The sequence below is a fragment of the Coregonus clupeaformis genome, unplaced genomic scaffold (assembly GCF_020615455.1).
Source record: "Coregonus clupeaformis isolate EN_2021a unplaced genomic scaffold, ASM2061545v1 scaf0010, whole genome shotgun sequence".
Taxonomy (NCBI): domain Eukaryota; kingdom Metazoa; phylum Chordata; class Actinopteri; order Salmoniformes; family Salmonidae; genus Coregonus; species Coregonus clupeaformis.
The window spans coordinates 360,253-374,135 of record NW_025533465.1 but is presented as its reverse complement, the minus strand read 5'-3'; the positions used below and the strand labels follow the sequence as shown (position 1 = coordinate 374,135).

The 13,883-nt window shown below is 45.4% G+C and overlaps 1 protein-coding gene across 2 annotated transcripts in view; it reads left to right on the top strand.

The window, feature by feature from the left end:
- The first annotated feature begins 1,872 nt into the window (after positions 1 to 1,872).
- The window catches only part of LOC121551235 (netrin-1), a 52,733-nt gene continuing 40,722 nt past the window's right edge, over positions 1,873 to 13,883 (top strand). Inside the window, exons 1-2 of one of the 2 annotated variants that reach the window (XM_041863795.2) lie at positions 1,873 to 2,109; positions 2,447 to 3,491. In XM_041863795.2, coding sequence (XP_041719729.1) covers positions 2,477 to 3,491 — 1,015 coding nt within the window. In that variant the 5' untranslated portion in view covers positions 1,873 to 2,109; positions 2,447 to 2,476. Of the gene's footprint in view, positions 2,141 to 2,446; positions 3,492 to 13,883 lie in introns of both variants that reach the window. The other variant, XM_041863794.2, reaches the window with a different exon arrangement.

Here is a 13,883-nt window from a genome sequence, read left to right as displayed (position 1 = left end):
AAAATCAAGTGAGCATATGAAGCTAAACAGGAACTGAATGAAAGTCATGTTGAGGGGGTAGTTGGCAGGCACATTTAATTTATGTCATTTAGCAGACACTCTTATCCAGAGCGACTTGCAGTAGTGAGAGCATACATTTTCATGTTTGTTCATACCGGTCCCCCCTGGGAATCAAACCCACAACCCTGGCATTGCAAGTGCCATGCTCTACGAACTGAGCCACATTGGACCGAGTATCTCAAATACATTTACCTCATTTGACATCTTGTCAAGAGATTGACACTGTCAAAGTAATTAAGTAGGCCTACTTCTATCTAAGAATCGGACAGATTATAATGTCTTAAAAATTGCATGACATTGACAACTTCTGGTCAACTGAAACTGTAAAGCATCTTTGAAGCCTTAAAGGTAGACTCAGCGATATGACATATGAAGTAGATGCAGAAAGTAAACAGCATAGTGGGTGTCCATAAGATAGCACAGCTTCAAAGTCAACATTGTCTATATCATAAAAATTCATGCAAACAAACATTTGCTTTTTGGTCTTAATTTAAGGTTAGGGTTAGCCATAAGATTAGCAGAAGGTTAGGGTTAAGGTTAGGGTAAGGTTTAAAATCAGATTTTAAGAAGATAAATTGTAGAAATAGGAGGGTTTTAGCCATAATTATGACTTTGTGGCTGTGGTAACTAGTGATGACCAGCAGTGGGTCCATTTCCGCAACAACTAAGAGCGTTGAAGTGCTAGGCTCAATTTCTTTGCTGTTTGGGTGCCCTGGCTAATACGCTGTGAACAGCGTGAAGCGAACCCATGCACATGCGCTGACCGTGTGAGAGGGTAGAATTGCATCTCGCTCCTCTCAATATCTAGGTTTTAACTAGATGGGATACCTTTTTTGTCAGATTTGACTTTTCATAGCAGGTTAGGAGAATTTACGCAGAAGGTTAGGAGAATTAACGTATCAGGTTAGGATAATTAGGTTAAGATTTGGAAAAGGGTAACGTTAGCTAAAATGTTAATTTGACAAAAGTTGTATCCCTTCTAGCCATATCTGCGGTGCTGCTTGTGGCAACATCATTTCGCTGAGTGTACCTTACATTTTTTTATGTCTGAAAAAAATTGCCACACAAAATGATACTTTTTCAATATGGGAAAATGTGTCAAACAGTTAAAGGGATGTGACCTTGGTTTGCTTTTGGCCCATTCTTTTCCATTTTCCCAATCAAGCGTTTACTGAGCTTCAGAGTAGCCAACAAAGGCGGGCACAGTCAGCAGGAATGTCTCAAGGATAGATTACTTTGAATTCCTTTCTCGTGACACTACTTCCCGCCACCGCACGATGTCGCTGCTTGCTTGTAACTTACTGAAGCTTGGTGGGACTTCTATCTAAATTTGAGGCAAATCTGATCACAACGTATCCTACTAAAGTACTTCAATAATACAGTTAAGGCTGAGATTAAACCTGTTGGGTTGGCACTTTTGTGAAATTCAAGTTAAACGTTTTTTTAAATGATTATTTATCAGTTATACCTGCATCTGCTATCCTGTTGTGGCACAGGTGGTAACTTGAGAAGAACACTGAAGTTATCTAGAATGTTGGCCACAATTTGTCATATTTTGCTATTGGACCTGCCAGCTGTGTGATCTTGCAATAATTCAAATAAGAGGAAAAACATCCTAATTATCATGGTTGCTTTAATAATATGATGTAATAAGGTGAATACAAACATATTTCAAATACATTTGAGTCGAGGTATATTTGATAATTTATTGACACACACCAGTGGATGTCGTTGTTCTGTCTTTTAGCTCTGCGAGCATCTCCATATGACCTCAAACTCTGCTGGATAACAGGGTCTCACTTTTCTGTTCAAACAGTGAAAGCGTCAGAGAGGGAATGGGACAGACAAGAGACAGAGGTAGACAGAGGTGTGACTGAGCGGAAGACAGGACAGGGAAGCTAATAGCGAGCTGGTCCTTCCAATGTATGTCTAGAAACCCAGAAAAAGCCAAACTAGCGGTATATTTTCGTGCGTAAAAAGAGAGTAGGCTGCCCTCTAAATTCTTACGTTTTACAACACTTCTCTTCCAGGCTGAACAGTTATTCCGAGGTAGTGTCCTCTGTGGAGTTTTCTTTGTCTCGTAAGATGATTTCATTCACGTACATGTGCATGACTGTTTGTATTTCATCTGTTTATGTGTGGAGAACAAAACACAGAAATGTACATAGGCTATTGATTTAATAGTAACATGTGTGAATAGTATTCTGCTTGTTTGTCTTCATCATGGATAATTTCAGATGTAGGCTAAATAGCATTTATATATAATTGGTAAAATATATATATTTATAGGCTATTCATTTTATAATGCATGATATGATAGAGTTCCTCTAAATCTATGTAACAAACATTTTAAATATGTCTCTCTTTTTCTACGACTACATTTCAGCGCAAGAGACACTAAAGAGCACGGATTACAATGATAAGGATTTTAGAGGTTTGGGTCACTTTGGTGGCCATTTCTCTGCTGGTTAAGGGGGCTCTTGGAGGTTATGGGATGAGTATGTTTGCTGCCCAGTCGTCCCCTCCAGACCCATGCTATGATGAGAACGGCAACCCCCGGAGGTGCATCCCCGATTTCGTGAACTCCGCTTTCGGGAAGGACGTGCGCGTCTCCAGCACCTGTGGAACCCCGGCCTCAAGGTACTGCGTCGTGACCGAGAAGGAAGAGGAGAGGACTAGGGATTGCCACACCTGCGATGCAGGGGACACAAAGAAGACTCATCCACCCGCGTATTTAACTGATCTCAACAACCCTCATAACCTCACCTGCTGGCAGTCAGAAAACTATGTCCAGTATCCTCAGAACGTCACTCTCACTTTGTCCTTGGGTAAAAAATTTGAGGTCACCTATGTGAGCTTGCAGTTCTGTTCACCCCGACCCGAATCTATGGCTATCTTTAAGTCCATGGACTATGGCAAATCCTGGGTTCCTTTCCAATTCTACTCTACCCAGTGTAAGAAGATGTTTAACAAGCAGAATAAGGCGGCAATTACCAAGCAGAACGAACAAGAGGCGATTTGCACGGACTCTCACACGGACATGCACCCGCTGACAGGTGGGCTCATTGCGTTCAGCACCTTGGATGGCAGACCCTCGGCGCACGACTTCGACAACTCTCCCGTGCTGCAGGACTGGGTGACAGCCACCGACATCAAGGTGACGTTCAGCCGACTGCACACGTTTGGAGATGAGAACGAGGACGACTCGGAGCTGGCTAGAGATTCTTACTTTTACGCGGTATCAGACCTGCAGGTTGGCGGGCGGTGCAAGTGCAACGGCCACGCTTCAAAGTGCGTAAAAGATAGGGAAGGAAACCTGGTATGCGAGTGCAAGCACAACACCGCAGGGCCGGAGTGTGACAGGTGCAAACCTTTCCATTATGACCGTCCTTGGCAGCGCGCAACCGCAAGAGAGGCAAACGAATGTGTTGGTGAGTCAACTATTTACCTTTATAATCAAAAGCTTTGTGTTATAACGTATTTTTTCGAGATGTACTTTCTAAATTACAAGACTTATAATGATCGAAAGTATTTTGTGTGAGTGCGCATGTTTCTTATTATGCCTAGAAAAACGCATTTTACGCATAGCCTAACGCAGACCTGATTTGTTAATTATTATTTTTCTTAAATTCAAATTCAATTTAAGCATCTCACATTGATCCAATATGAATTAGGCTTTGTAAACCACCGATTGTTTTTGGCTAATTAGTTTGATTTAAATCGTTGAATTGTGTCAAATAAAACTAATGCACCATGCATTCGTAATGGCCTATAATAAGCACATTCTCCTTGTTTACACCAGTAAATTAGTTACCCTGTTCAAATATGCCCTATTTGATAACGAATCAAAATGGGAAACCACAGTAATTGGGAGGATGGGAATTAATTAACATATATCAACCAATTTGAAAAAGTCAGCATAATTTATATCAAATGTTGTAGCCTATAACCAACTTATTGTGTTAATGTAAAAAAATGATTTTGTTGAAAATAATTTAATTGAATGATTTGAATTTAATAAAGTGAGGCCTGGTCCTTGTTCCAAACTTTGTTTTTATCACCCTGTATGGAATTGAATTTACTAACAAGTATCCACATAAAACCAAACGCTGATTAGCTACACATTGCAATGATTTATGCAAAACGTAAATCAAAACCAAAATACAGATTTTTATGAAAAATAAAACCACAATGTGTTGGCCTAATTACCTTTTTTTTTTTTTACGTTGTTTTATGATAGACTATATTACACTCATATCAAAATGGACTGTAATATTAATCAACTTTTGACTAAACCTTGGCTTAATTTCCATTTCAAATCACTCAATTAAGATATAAAAACTTTACATAAATCATGAACTTCATCCTCCTTTAAAAATAATGAAACATTTTCAATTCATTAATTGAATAGTATTTCATCTCATGTTGACACCAACCATGCCAATGACATGTTTGTACTGTTTAGAACAACACATAATATATGTTTGTTTGAAGTATGTAACCACATCAGTCATTGGAGAGTAAAATAGTTAGATATTGATATAAACAAATGGAAATTCCCCCCATAAAAAAAACATGTAAAATATAAATACATTTATAAACATGTAATTTTGGGATACTATCCATTTTGGAAGACATGAGAAACACATGCTTACTGTTTAGTCTAAATGCTTTATATTGGCCTCTGATTTTATATTTATCTCAGAAAAAAATCCCTGAAAGAAAAGGCAGGAAGTTATTTCTCCAAAGGAAGTGCGGGTGCCCAAGTACTTAATTGCATTTTGAGCAGAGTTTCCGACTGTAGTAGCAGTTCAAAAGGAAGGAAACATTGCAGCTGTAGAGATAGACTGCAGAGGCATGTTGTGTTTCCATAAGCAGGTGCTTTTATCAGATTGGATGGGCAATTAAGGTGGTTTTATTGACATTTTTGGCACGTAGAGAATAAACTGCCACTTCGGGCCAAGTCAACTATTCAGAGAGGGACAAAACATTAGGTACTTTGAAACCAGAACTAAGTTTAATTCCATCAGTAGAGTATATTTGCTGTGATGCCTATTTTTCAACAGATCTGGATGCTTGTATAAACAGTACCACACTGAACAAACCTCATCTACAGTGAACCAAAACCTGGAAAATAAACAAGTTCTGACACTGCCATGGTTTGTTCAATGACACAGAACAAGTGAACAAGTTGTTCCCCTTGCCCTCTACATTTTGCCTGTGCAGGGCTGGCATGTCAGTGTGTTTTGCTGAAACAAAAGGTTGTCACTTGTGGCATCCATCATGCTGTCAGCATGAGGCCCCTTTCACCACCTCACTTTCTATGTCATCAGATAAAGCGTCAGAACAGCCAGAATAAGCATGCAGTCCAAGGGAAGGGAAGGGAATAATAAGGGTGGCCTGACACCTCGTTGTGTGTATTGGGCGAGGGGAGGCTGTTATTCACTGGGCTACAGCCCAACTCAGTGGTCTGGCTAAAGGGGCTCAGAATGGCTGCTGCTAATGATCTTTCTGGGATTCTGGTTGGCCCCTGACTTAGAGTACTATCAGAAAGAGAGAGAGAGCAGTGGAGAGACAGAGAGTGGTGGAGAGACAGAGAGAGAGAGATTGAAAGACAGAGAGAGAAGTGGAGAGACGGAGAGAGAGATGGAAAGACAGAGAGAGAAGTGGAGAGACGGAGAGAGATGTGGAAAGACAGAGAGAGAGATGGAAAGACAGAGAGAGATAGAAAGACAGAGAGAGATGATGAGACAGAGAGAGATGGAGAAACAGAGAGAGATGGAGAAACAGACAGAGAGGTGGAGAGACAGAGAGAGATGGAGAAACAGACAGAGAGATGGAGAGACAGAGAGAGATGGAGAAACAGACAGAGAGGTGGAGAGACAGAGAGAGATGGAGAAACAGACAGAGAGATGGAGAGACAGAGAGAGATGGAGAAACAGACAGAGAGGTGGAGAGACAGAGAGAGATGGAGAAACAGACAGAGAGATGGAGAGACAGAGAGAGATGGAGAAACAGACAGAGGTGGAGAGAGAGTGAAGTGGCGAGACAGAGAGAGATGTGGATATGGGAGAGTAGTTGGCTACACTACAAGTGCTGCACTGGGGATGTAAAACAATGTCCATTTCCCATTGCTTTGCATGCAGGGAGGCCATCATATTTTGTGTAAATGAATTTTTACCCTCCCATTGCATTCCCATCCAATGATGTTGCATGCAAAGCAAGTTAGTTAATTTAAACCAAATTAAAATCTTAATGATTGGATTTGCCTTTAATTTAGCATCTTAGATGCTATGAGAAAATACATCTGCATGATCTGCTTCATCTGTTACCACCACACCCCCAAAGGCAAGTGATTGGTTTATCATTGAAGAGATAAATGAAGGAGAGAAATTGAGAATTGGCTCCTCCTCTGACCATCAGGTTTTCTCTTCCAGAAGAGGCACATCTCTTAAATTCATTCCAGCTGCTTTCTATTCCACCCATGCACAGTGTAGCACTGACCCTTTCGCGTCAGACCTACTCTCCTCACTTCGTTGACTGATGGGGTGTGAAGGAAACTGTGGGAAAGACTTGCCTGCCAAGTGGCTTTGGAGGCAAGTTGAAAATGGTAGCCTTAGTCACTCATACGTGTAATTTTGCACTTGTTCAATTTCAACTTTGTATTGAACAGAGGTTAAATGCAACACTATTATTTAATTGAGACCTTACCAGGCTCTTACAGTTGTGGAGCATTTGTGCATCCAAGCCTAGTTATTGATTTAATGTTCTCCTCTTTAATGTACATTATAGGCTTTTGGCCCACTGATGTAGAGGGAGAGTTGGAAAGTTCCTGCCAAGGCCTGGTAATTCAGCATGGCCTTCTTTTCTCTCTGAGCTGGGATTCTCTGGCAGAGGGGCAGTATCAGTCACTTGCCACTGGCACCTCCGTTATGTTTGACCTGTTGCCTTACACAGATCTCTGCATGTGTCTAACCCCCCTAAATTAAATGCATTGCCTATCAACATAACAAAGAGCCTGTCACAAAGAACCAGAGAGAGAAAGCAATTGAAAAGAAACTGTCCAACCCTCTGGTTTATAGTACATATTACAGGAGAGGACAAAAGTGAATTTACATGTAGATTGAAATAGGATACAAATTATGAATGTCATGCACCTGTATTCACATTTTGACAAACCGATGAAACAGCCACACTCTCTCATAAGATATATATTTTTTCTCTAATTGTTATCAGCATGTTTTGTACACTGTTGAAAGTATGTGACAGCTATCGAACATAAACAGAAGTCATTCTTGGTTTGGACTGACACGTCTACCACATACAGTGATGTTGAATGGGATGTAATTATGTCAATAGCCCACTGGCTCACCTCCCGGGCAGTCCAGCACGTACTTGTGTTAGACCAACACTAAAAATAGTGTCAAAGTGTGCTGAATCTTTATGTGAGCTCTTAAATCTCCCCGAAAGACCACTAGATTGCGTTCACTATGTCTCAAAGGGAACAGTTTAGAGAGAGCATTTATAAAGTAGAAGTTCATGTTCTACTGCAGAAGTTTTTCAGTCAAAAGACCCAGTTATAGAACACAGAGCTTTGTTTAAACTGTGATATCGCTGGTTGGGCTATCCCACCTGTTTGGTAAAAAGTGAAGAGGAGATAGGCTCTAACAAACCCCAGACCTCTGATGGACCCCATGTTGACGAGGCCTTCTCTATGTGTGCAGCAGCTCAGTGAGTCTCTCTGCAGGACTGTTCTTTCTCCATGTGGCTGACTGGGACCATTGACATTGTTTCTGCTGACTCCAGTCCTGCTGCCTTCCCATGGACTGCCAGGCTGGGTCGGGGCCGGGGCTGCCCACCATCTGGGTCTCATTCCGCTTCCTTTGTAGCCCATGTGACAGGGAAAATAATTTATTGAAAAGATGATGTCATAGATGTTCTTGTAGAGGAACTCTTCGGCCCGAAGCAGCCATCATCTACTGCCAGGGGTTAGGTCCAGTCCAGCTGGATTTGGTGACATGTTTGTAGGTTTTGATTTGTCAAGTTATTAATCCCTATTTTGAATAATTGTACATTATTGTTATTTCTGTTATGTTAATAACCTTTATTTAGTCAGTTTTAACAAATATTTTGTTAGTTAAAGAATGTAGCATATTAAGTGAAATTATATTGGAGCAAACAACCACTGAAATGCTTTCTCTTTATTGAGTTACTTGTTTATTATGGATAGTTACTTGTTTTCATAGAATACTGTATTTATTAGTGAACACAGCTAGCAAAGAAAGGTCTCTGTCACGCCCTGGCTCTGGGGACTCTAGTATGTTGAGCCAGGGTGTGAGTTTTCATTTGTGTTTGTTCTAGTTGTTGTATATCTATGTTGGCCAGGGTGGCTCCCAATCAGAGACGGCTGTAGCTCGTTGTCTCTGATTGGGATTCATACTTAGGTAGCCGTTAGGCATTCATTCAGTGTGGTTTCTTGTTCCGTGTTGGTTTGTGTATGTAACCAGGGACGTCACGTTTTCGTTTTGTTCGTGTGATACTTTATAATAATAAATATGTTCGCATTCCACGCTGCGCCTTGGTCCTCCTCTGTTCCCGACGATCGTGACAGAAGAAACCACCAAGACTGGACCAAGCAGCGTGTCCAGGAGCCATCGCCAGGGAGATCTCTAGCAGATCTCCTTCGCCTCCTCGACTGGGTCAAGCCGGGTGAGGAAGAGAAGGGCTTGACATGGAAGCAGAAGGGCGAAAGGCTGGCGAGGGACATGGAGACCTGGTCCACGGGTAGGAGAGACGCCCAGATTTTTTTTAGGGGGGGGCTAACGCCGTGGACGACGGGCCAGCAGGAGACCGCGGCAGAGCGGCCCAGCGGGTTGGCAGAGGAGGCCGCCAGGTTACGGGGGCCACTGGTCGAAGAGGGGATGGAAGGTGTAGAGGCACGGCGAGAGGTACTGGGGTGTGTTACCAGTCCGGTCCGGCCCATTCCAGATCCCCGCGTAGGACCAGTGGTGTGTGTCCCCAGTACGGTCCGGCCTGTTCCTGCTCCCCGCACCAGGCCAATGGTGCGCGTCGTCAGCCCGGCTCGGCCCGTTCCTGCTCCCCGCACCAAGTCAGTGGTGCGCCGTCAGCCCGGCTCGGCCCGTTCCTGCTCCCCGCACCAAGTCAGTGGTGCGCCCGTCAGCCCGGCTCGGCCCGTTCCTGCTCCCCGCACCAAGTCAGTGGTGCGCCGTCAGCCCGGCTCGGCCCGTTCCTGCTCCCCGCACCAAGTCAGGGGTGCGTTTCGTCAGCCCGGTTCGGCCCGCTCCTGCTCTCCGCACCAAGTCAGGGGTGCGTTTCGTCAGCCCGGCTCGGGCCGTTCCTGCTCCCCGCACCAAGTCAGTGGTGTGCGTCGTCAGTCCGGCACAGCCCGTGCCTGTTCCACTGGTGCCTGGTTCAGCACGGGTCAGCTGCTTCACGCCGGAGCTAGAGCAATCCGCTCCACCAGTGTGCAGTCCAGCTCCGGTCAGCAGGGCCAGACCGGACCAGGGGTACTTTGGGGGGTTAGAGAGCGAGTGGGGATCATGCCCGGAGCCGGATCCGCCGCCAAGGCGGAGTGCCCACCCGGTCCCTCCCCTGTGGTATTTGGTTGGCGCGGTCGGAGTCCGCGCCTTTAGGGGGGGGTACTGTCACGCCCTGGCTCTGGGGACTCTAGTATGTTGAGCCAGGGTGTGAGTTTTCATTTGTGTTTGTTCTAGTTGTTGTATATCTATGTTGGCCAGGGTGGCTCCCAATCAGAGACGGCTGTAGCTCGTTGTCTCTGATTGGGAGTCATACTTAGGTAGCCGTTAGGCATTCATTCAGTGTGGTTTCTTGTTCCGTGTTGGTTTGTGTATGTAACCAGGGACGTCACGTTTTCGTTTTGTTCGTGTGATACTTTATAATAATAAATATGTTCGCATTCCACGCTGCGCCTTGGTCCTCCTCTGTTCCCGACGATCGTGACAGAAGAAACCACCAAGACTGGACCAAGCAGCGTGTCCAGGAGCCATCGCCAGGGAGATCTCTAGCAGATCTCCTTCGCCTCCTCGACTGGGTCAAGCCGGGTGAGGAAGAGAAGGGCTTGATATGGAAGCAGAAGGGCGAAAGGCTGGCGAGGGACATGGAGACCTGGTCCACGGGTAGGAGAGACGCCCAGAAAATGTTTAGGGGGGGGCTAACGCCGTGGACGACGGGCCAGCAGGAGACCGCGGCAGAGCGGCCCAGCGGGTTGGCAGAGGAGGCTGCCAGGTTACGGGGGCCACTGGTCGAAGAGGGGATGGAAGGTGTAGAGGCACGGCGAGAGGTACTGGGGTGTGTTACCAGTCCGGTCCGGCCCATTCCAGATCCCTGCGTAGGACCAGTGGTGTGTGTCCCCAGTACGGTCCGGCCTGTTCCTGCTCCCCGCACCAGGCCAATGGTGCGCGTCGTCAGCCTGGCTCGGCCCTGTTCCTGCTCCCCCGCACCAAGTCGGTGGTGCGCCGTCAGCCCGGCTCGGCCCGTTCCTGCTCCCCGCACTAAGTCAGTGGTGCGCCCGTCAGCCCGGCTCGGCCCGTTCCTGCTCCCGCACCAAGTCAGTGGTGCGCTCCCGTCAGCCCGGCTCGGCCCGTTCCTGCTCCCCGCACCAAGTCAGGGGTGCGTTTCGCCAGCCCGCCTCGGGCCGTTCCTGCTCCCGCACCAAGTCAGTGGTGTGCGTCGTCAGTCCGGCACAGCCCGTGCCTGTTCCACTGGTGCCTGGTTCAGCACGGGTCAGCTGCTTCACGCCGGAGCTAGAGCAATCCGCTCCACCAGTGTGCAGTCCAGCTCCGGTCAGCAGGGCCAGACCGGACCAGGGGTACTTTGGGGGGTTAGAGAGCGAGTGGGGATCATGCCCGGAGCCGGATCCGCCGCCAAGGCGGAGTGCCCACCCGGTCCCTCCCCTGTGGTATTTGGTTGGCGCGGTCGGAGTCCGCGCCTTTAGGGGGGGGTACTGTCACGCCCTGGCTCTGGGGACTCTAGTATGTTGAGCCAGGGTGTGAGTTTTCATTTGTGTTTGTTCTAGTTGTTGTATATCTATGTTGGCCAGGGTGGCTCCCAATCAGAGACGGCTGTAGCTCGTTGTCTCTGATTGGGAGTCATACTTACGTAGCTGTTAGGCATTCATTCAGTGTGGTTTCTTGTTCCGTGTTGGTTTGTGTATGTAACCAGGGACGTCACGTTTTCGTTTTGTTCGTGTGATACTTTATAATAATAAATATGTTCGCATTCCACGCTGCGCCTTGGTCCTCCTCTGTTCCCGACGATCGTGACAGTCTCATGGGCTGAAAGAATGCACCATTCAATTATGGGTACCAAGCAAAAGGAAATGTGCCATGCAGACCTAAAAATACATCTCTGTAAAATAAATGTTTTTTGAATGAAAGAGAAAAATAACCAACAAAAGAAAACACAAAAATGAAAACAAATACATGCAGCAGGAGAGCTTTTTGAATAGTTAATTGGAAGCAGGTGGGTTGCAGCCAGGTCAGTATTGGGAGTCTCTCACAGACAGATGAAAACTCAGACACCTTTAAACACCCCACTGGGAGTAGAAGGTCAGTTAGACTGCTCTTAGATTGAGCAGGACTAAAAACATATCATTAGGTCCATCTGAAACCATGGGTATAGAGCACAGTGCCAGGAGGGAAATATGTACATTGTTTGGCCTCTAGGATTTTTCAAGGAAAAATTATGGTCTGCGCGTTTGTAGAGACAATTACTGCATATAAAAAAAGAATATCAAATTTGCAGTCTAAAGAAAATAAAATAATCTGCAGTCAATATCAGGAGTTCTAAAAGTCCACACGATGGACCTCTATGCTAACAAGGTAATGAATAGCAGTACATTTGGGCTGTTACTCATTCCAAAACATCCCCAAACTAGTTCTGTTCCATAACTGAAGTGGAAACTACAGTGTATCTCCATATGGTGGGCCTGCAGGACAGTCCTTTTGGCACATCAGCCTGTGTGGCTGTAGTGAGCTGGGAGGTTTCACTGTATACAGGGAGACTAAAAAACAAAGACGTGTATTTTTGGGATCTCAAAATCCAAGCTCTGGTGGAATCCAGTGTCCTCTGGGCAAATGCTTCATGTTTTGGGGGATTTTGTTTTGTTGAGCTCATAATTCAAGACAGACATGAACGTAGAGCCAAAAAGGCTTTACTCTGGCTTTTAAGACAATAGAGAAAATATTCTATAGCTATGTTGTGGACGGCAGTTTGGAGAGTTGACCCTCAACATTTGGAAGGAAATGTTAGCTTTGGTTTAAGATTCATTTTCTCTTGACTCTGACGTCAGATGACCATGAGGGGTCATTTCACACTGCTTCAGTGTCAGAGGACATACAGGTCCAGTCTCTGTGAATCTTGGTGGGCACTCATCTCTTCAGGAACTGAAACAGTTAATGTATTGTCTAGTGTTACTAATACGTGATAACCGCTGACAAGTGTTGCATTACACATATCACAGGTCACATTATGAATGCTTGAGGTGCTGTATCACCAGCCAAGAGGAAATTGTAGAGACTGTATAAGTCAGAGATCTCACAGTGAAAACGGAGACAGGTGGGTCTGGCAACTAAATGGAACAGTCGCACACGTGGCTAATCTGTGACCTCATTATCTCTATGGGGTAACCATGCTGAGGTACAGTGGTGGTGGGGGGGCTTAAATAAATACAGGCTTAAATATATAAGGGTTCTTAATGGGCACCAGAGGAGAGGGAGCACAGGTAGAGCTGGGAGTCTGTCTACTATGTATCCATCCTGTGTTGGTATATAAACTGTCCACCAGAAGAAAATCTGCACTCTTCTAATTCCAAAGTAGAGAACAGGGGATGTGGAGGATTGAGAGGGATTCAATAGTGTGTTTCACTGGTTGCTAGATGTGATTATCTTCTAGTGTCTGAAGAGAAGCCAAGGAAGAGATTGCCACTTCTGTCAAAACAAGCAAATATGCAATATTTATATCTGTTGATAACCGTGTGTGATGGAATGAATGTGTATTAGTTTGTTTATCTGTGTGTGTTGTTTGAGTGTATCTGTTGACATAGGCATGGGAAGCTGATGTGTGTTTGTGTGTTTAACCTACGTGGGTTTAACCTCCGCCACCCTCTGCCCGCCTGGGCTGCCACGGCGGCGACAGGACCACCTAGCATGAGTGTGAGCGCATGAAGCCCCTACGCGGCGCTGGAGCTGGGGAGTCTGGGAATGATTAATGGCCCAGTGAAATGACACGCTCTGCGCTCCACTGCTCAGCTTCAGACCCTCCACCAGCTCCCCCACTGTGCTGCCACCCAACACAGCCAGTACTGGGATGTTACCACCCCTTGCCCAAACACACACACACACACACACACACACACACACACACACACACACATGCACACACTTCCCTGTGCAATGGCATGGCTGGTTATTGCAATTACCCTATTACCTCAGCATTGTGAAATTCCCAGTAGAAGCCGAGCTAACGGCCTTTGGCTGATGCCATCCTCCCTGCTGTTATGTGGATACAGGGCCTTTTTAACTCAAAGACAAAGACAACAAATGACAACTGGCTCTATTATGGCTGAATGAAGGCTTGATACTCATTAGAATCTTAGACAGTCAGCAGGGGGCTTTTCATTTTCTGGACATCTTTTTCACCATGCAGTTTGGGTCAGAGCTAAGGAGTTTTCCAACAACTGCTGCTTTTACACAAACAAATTGGATCAAAAAGTCAAAGTAAAAATGTTTGACTGGTTGAAGGCTTTGACTGATCCATACAGTTGCATGATAGTGCTACCACAG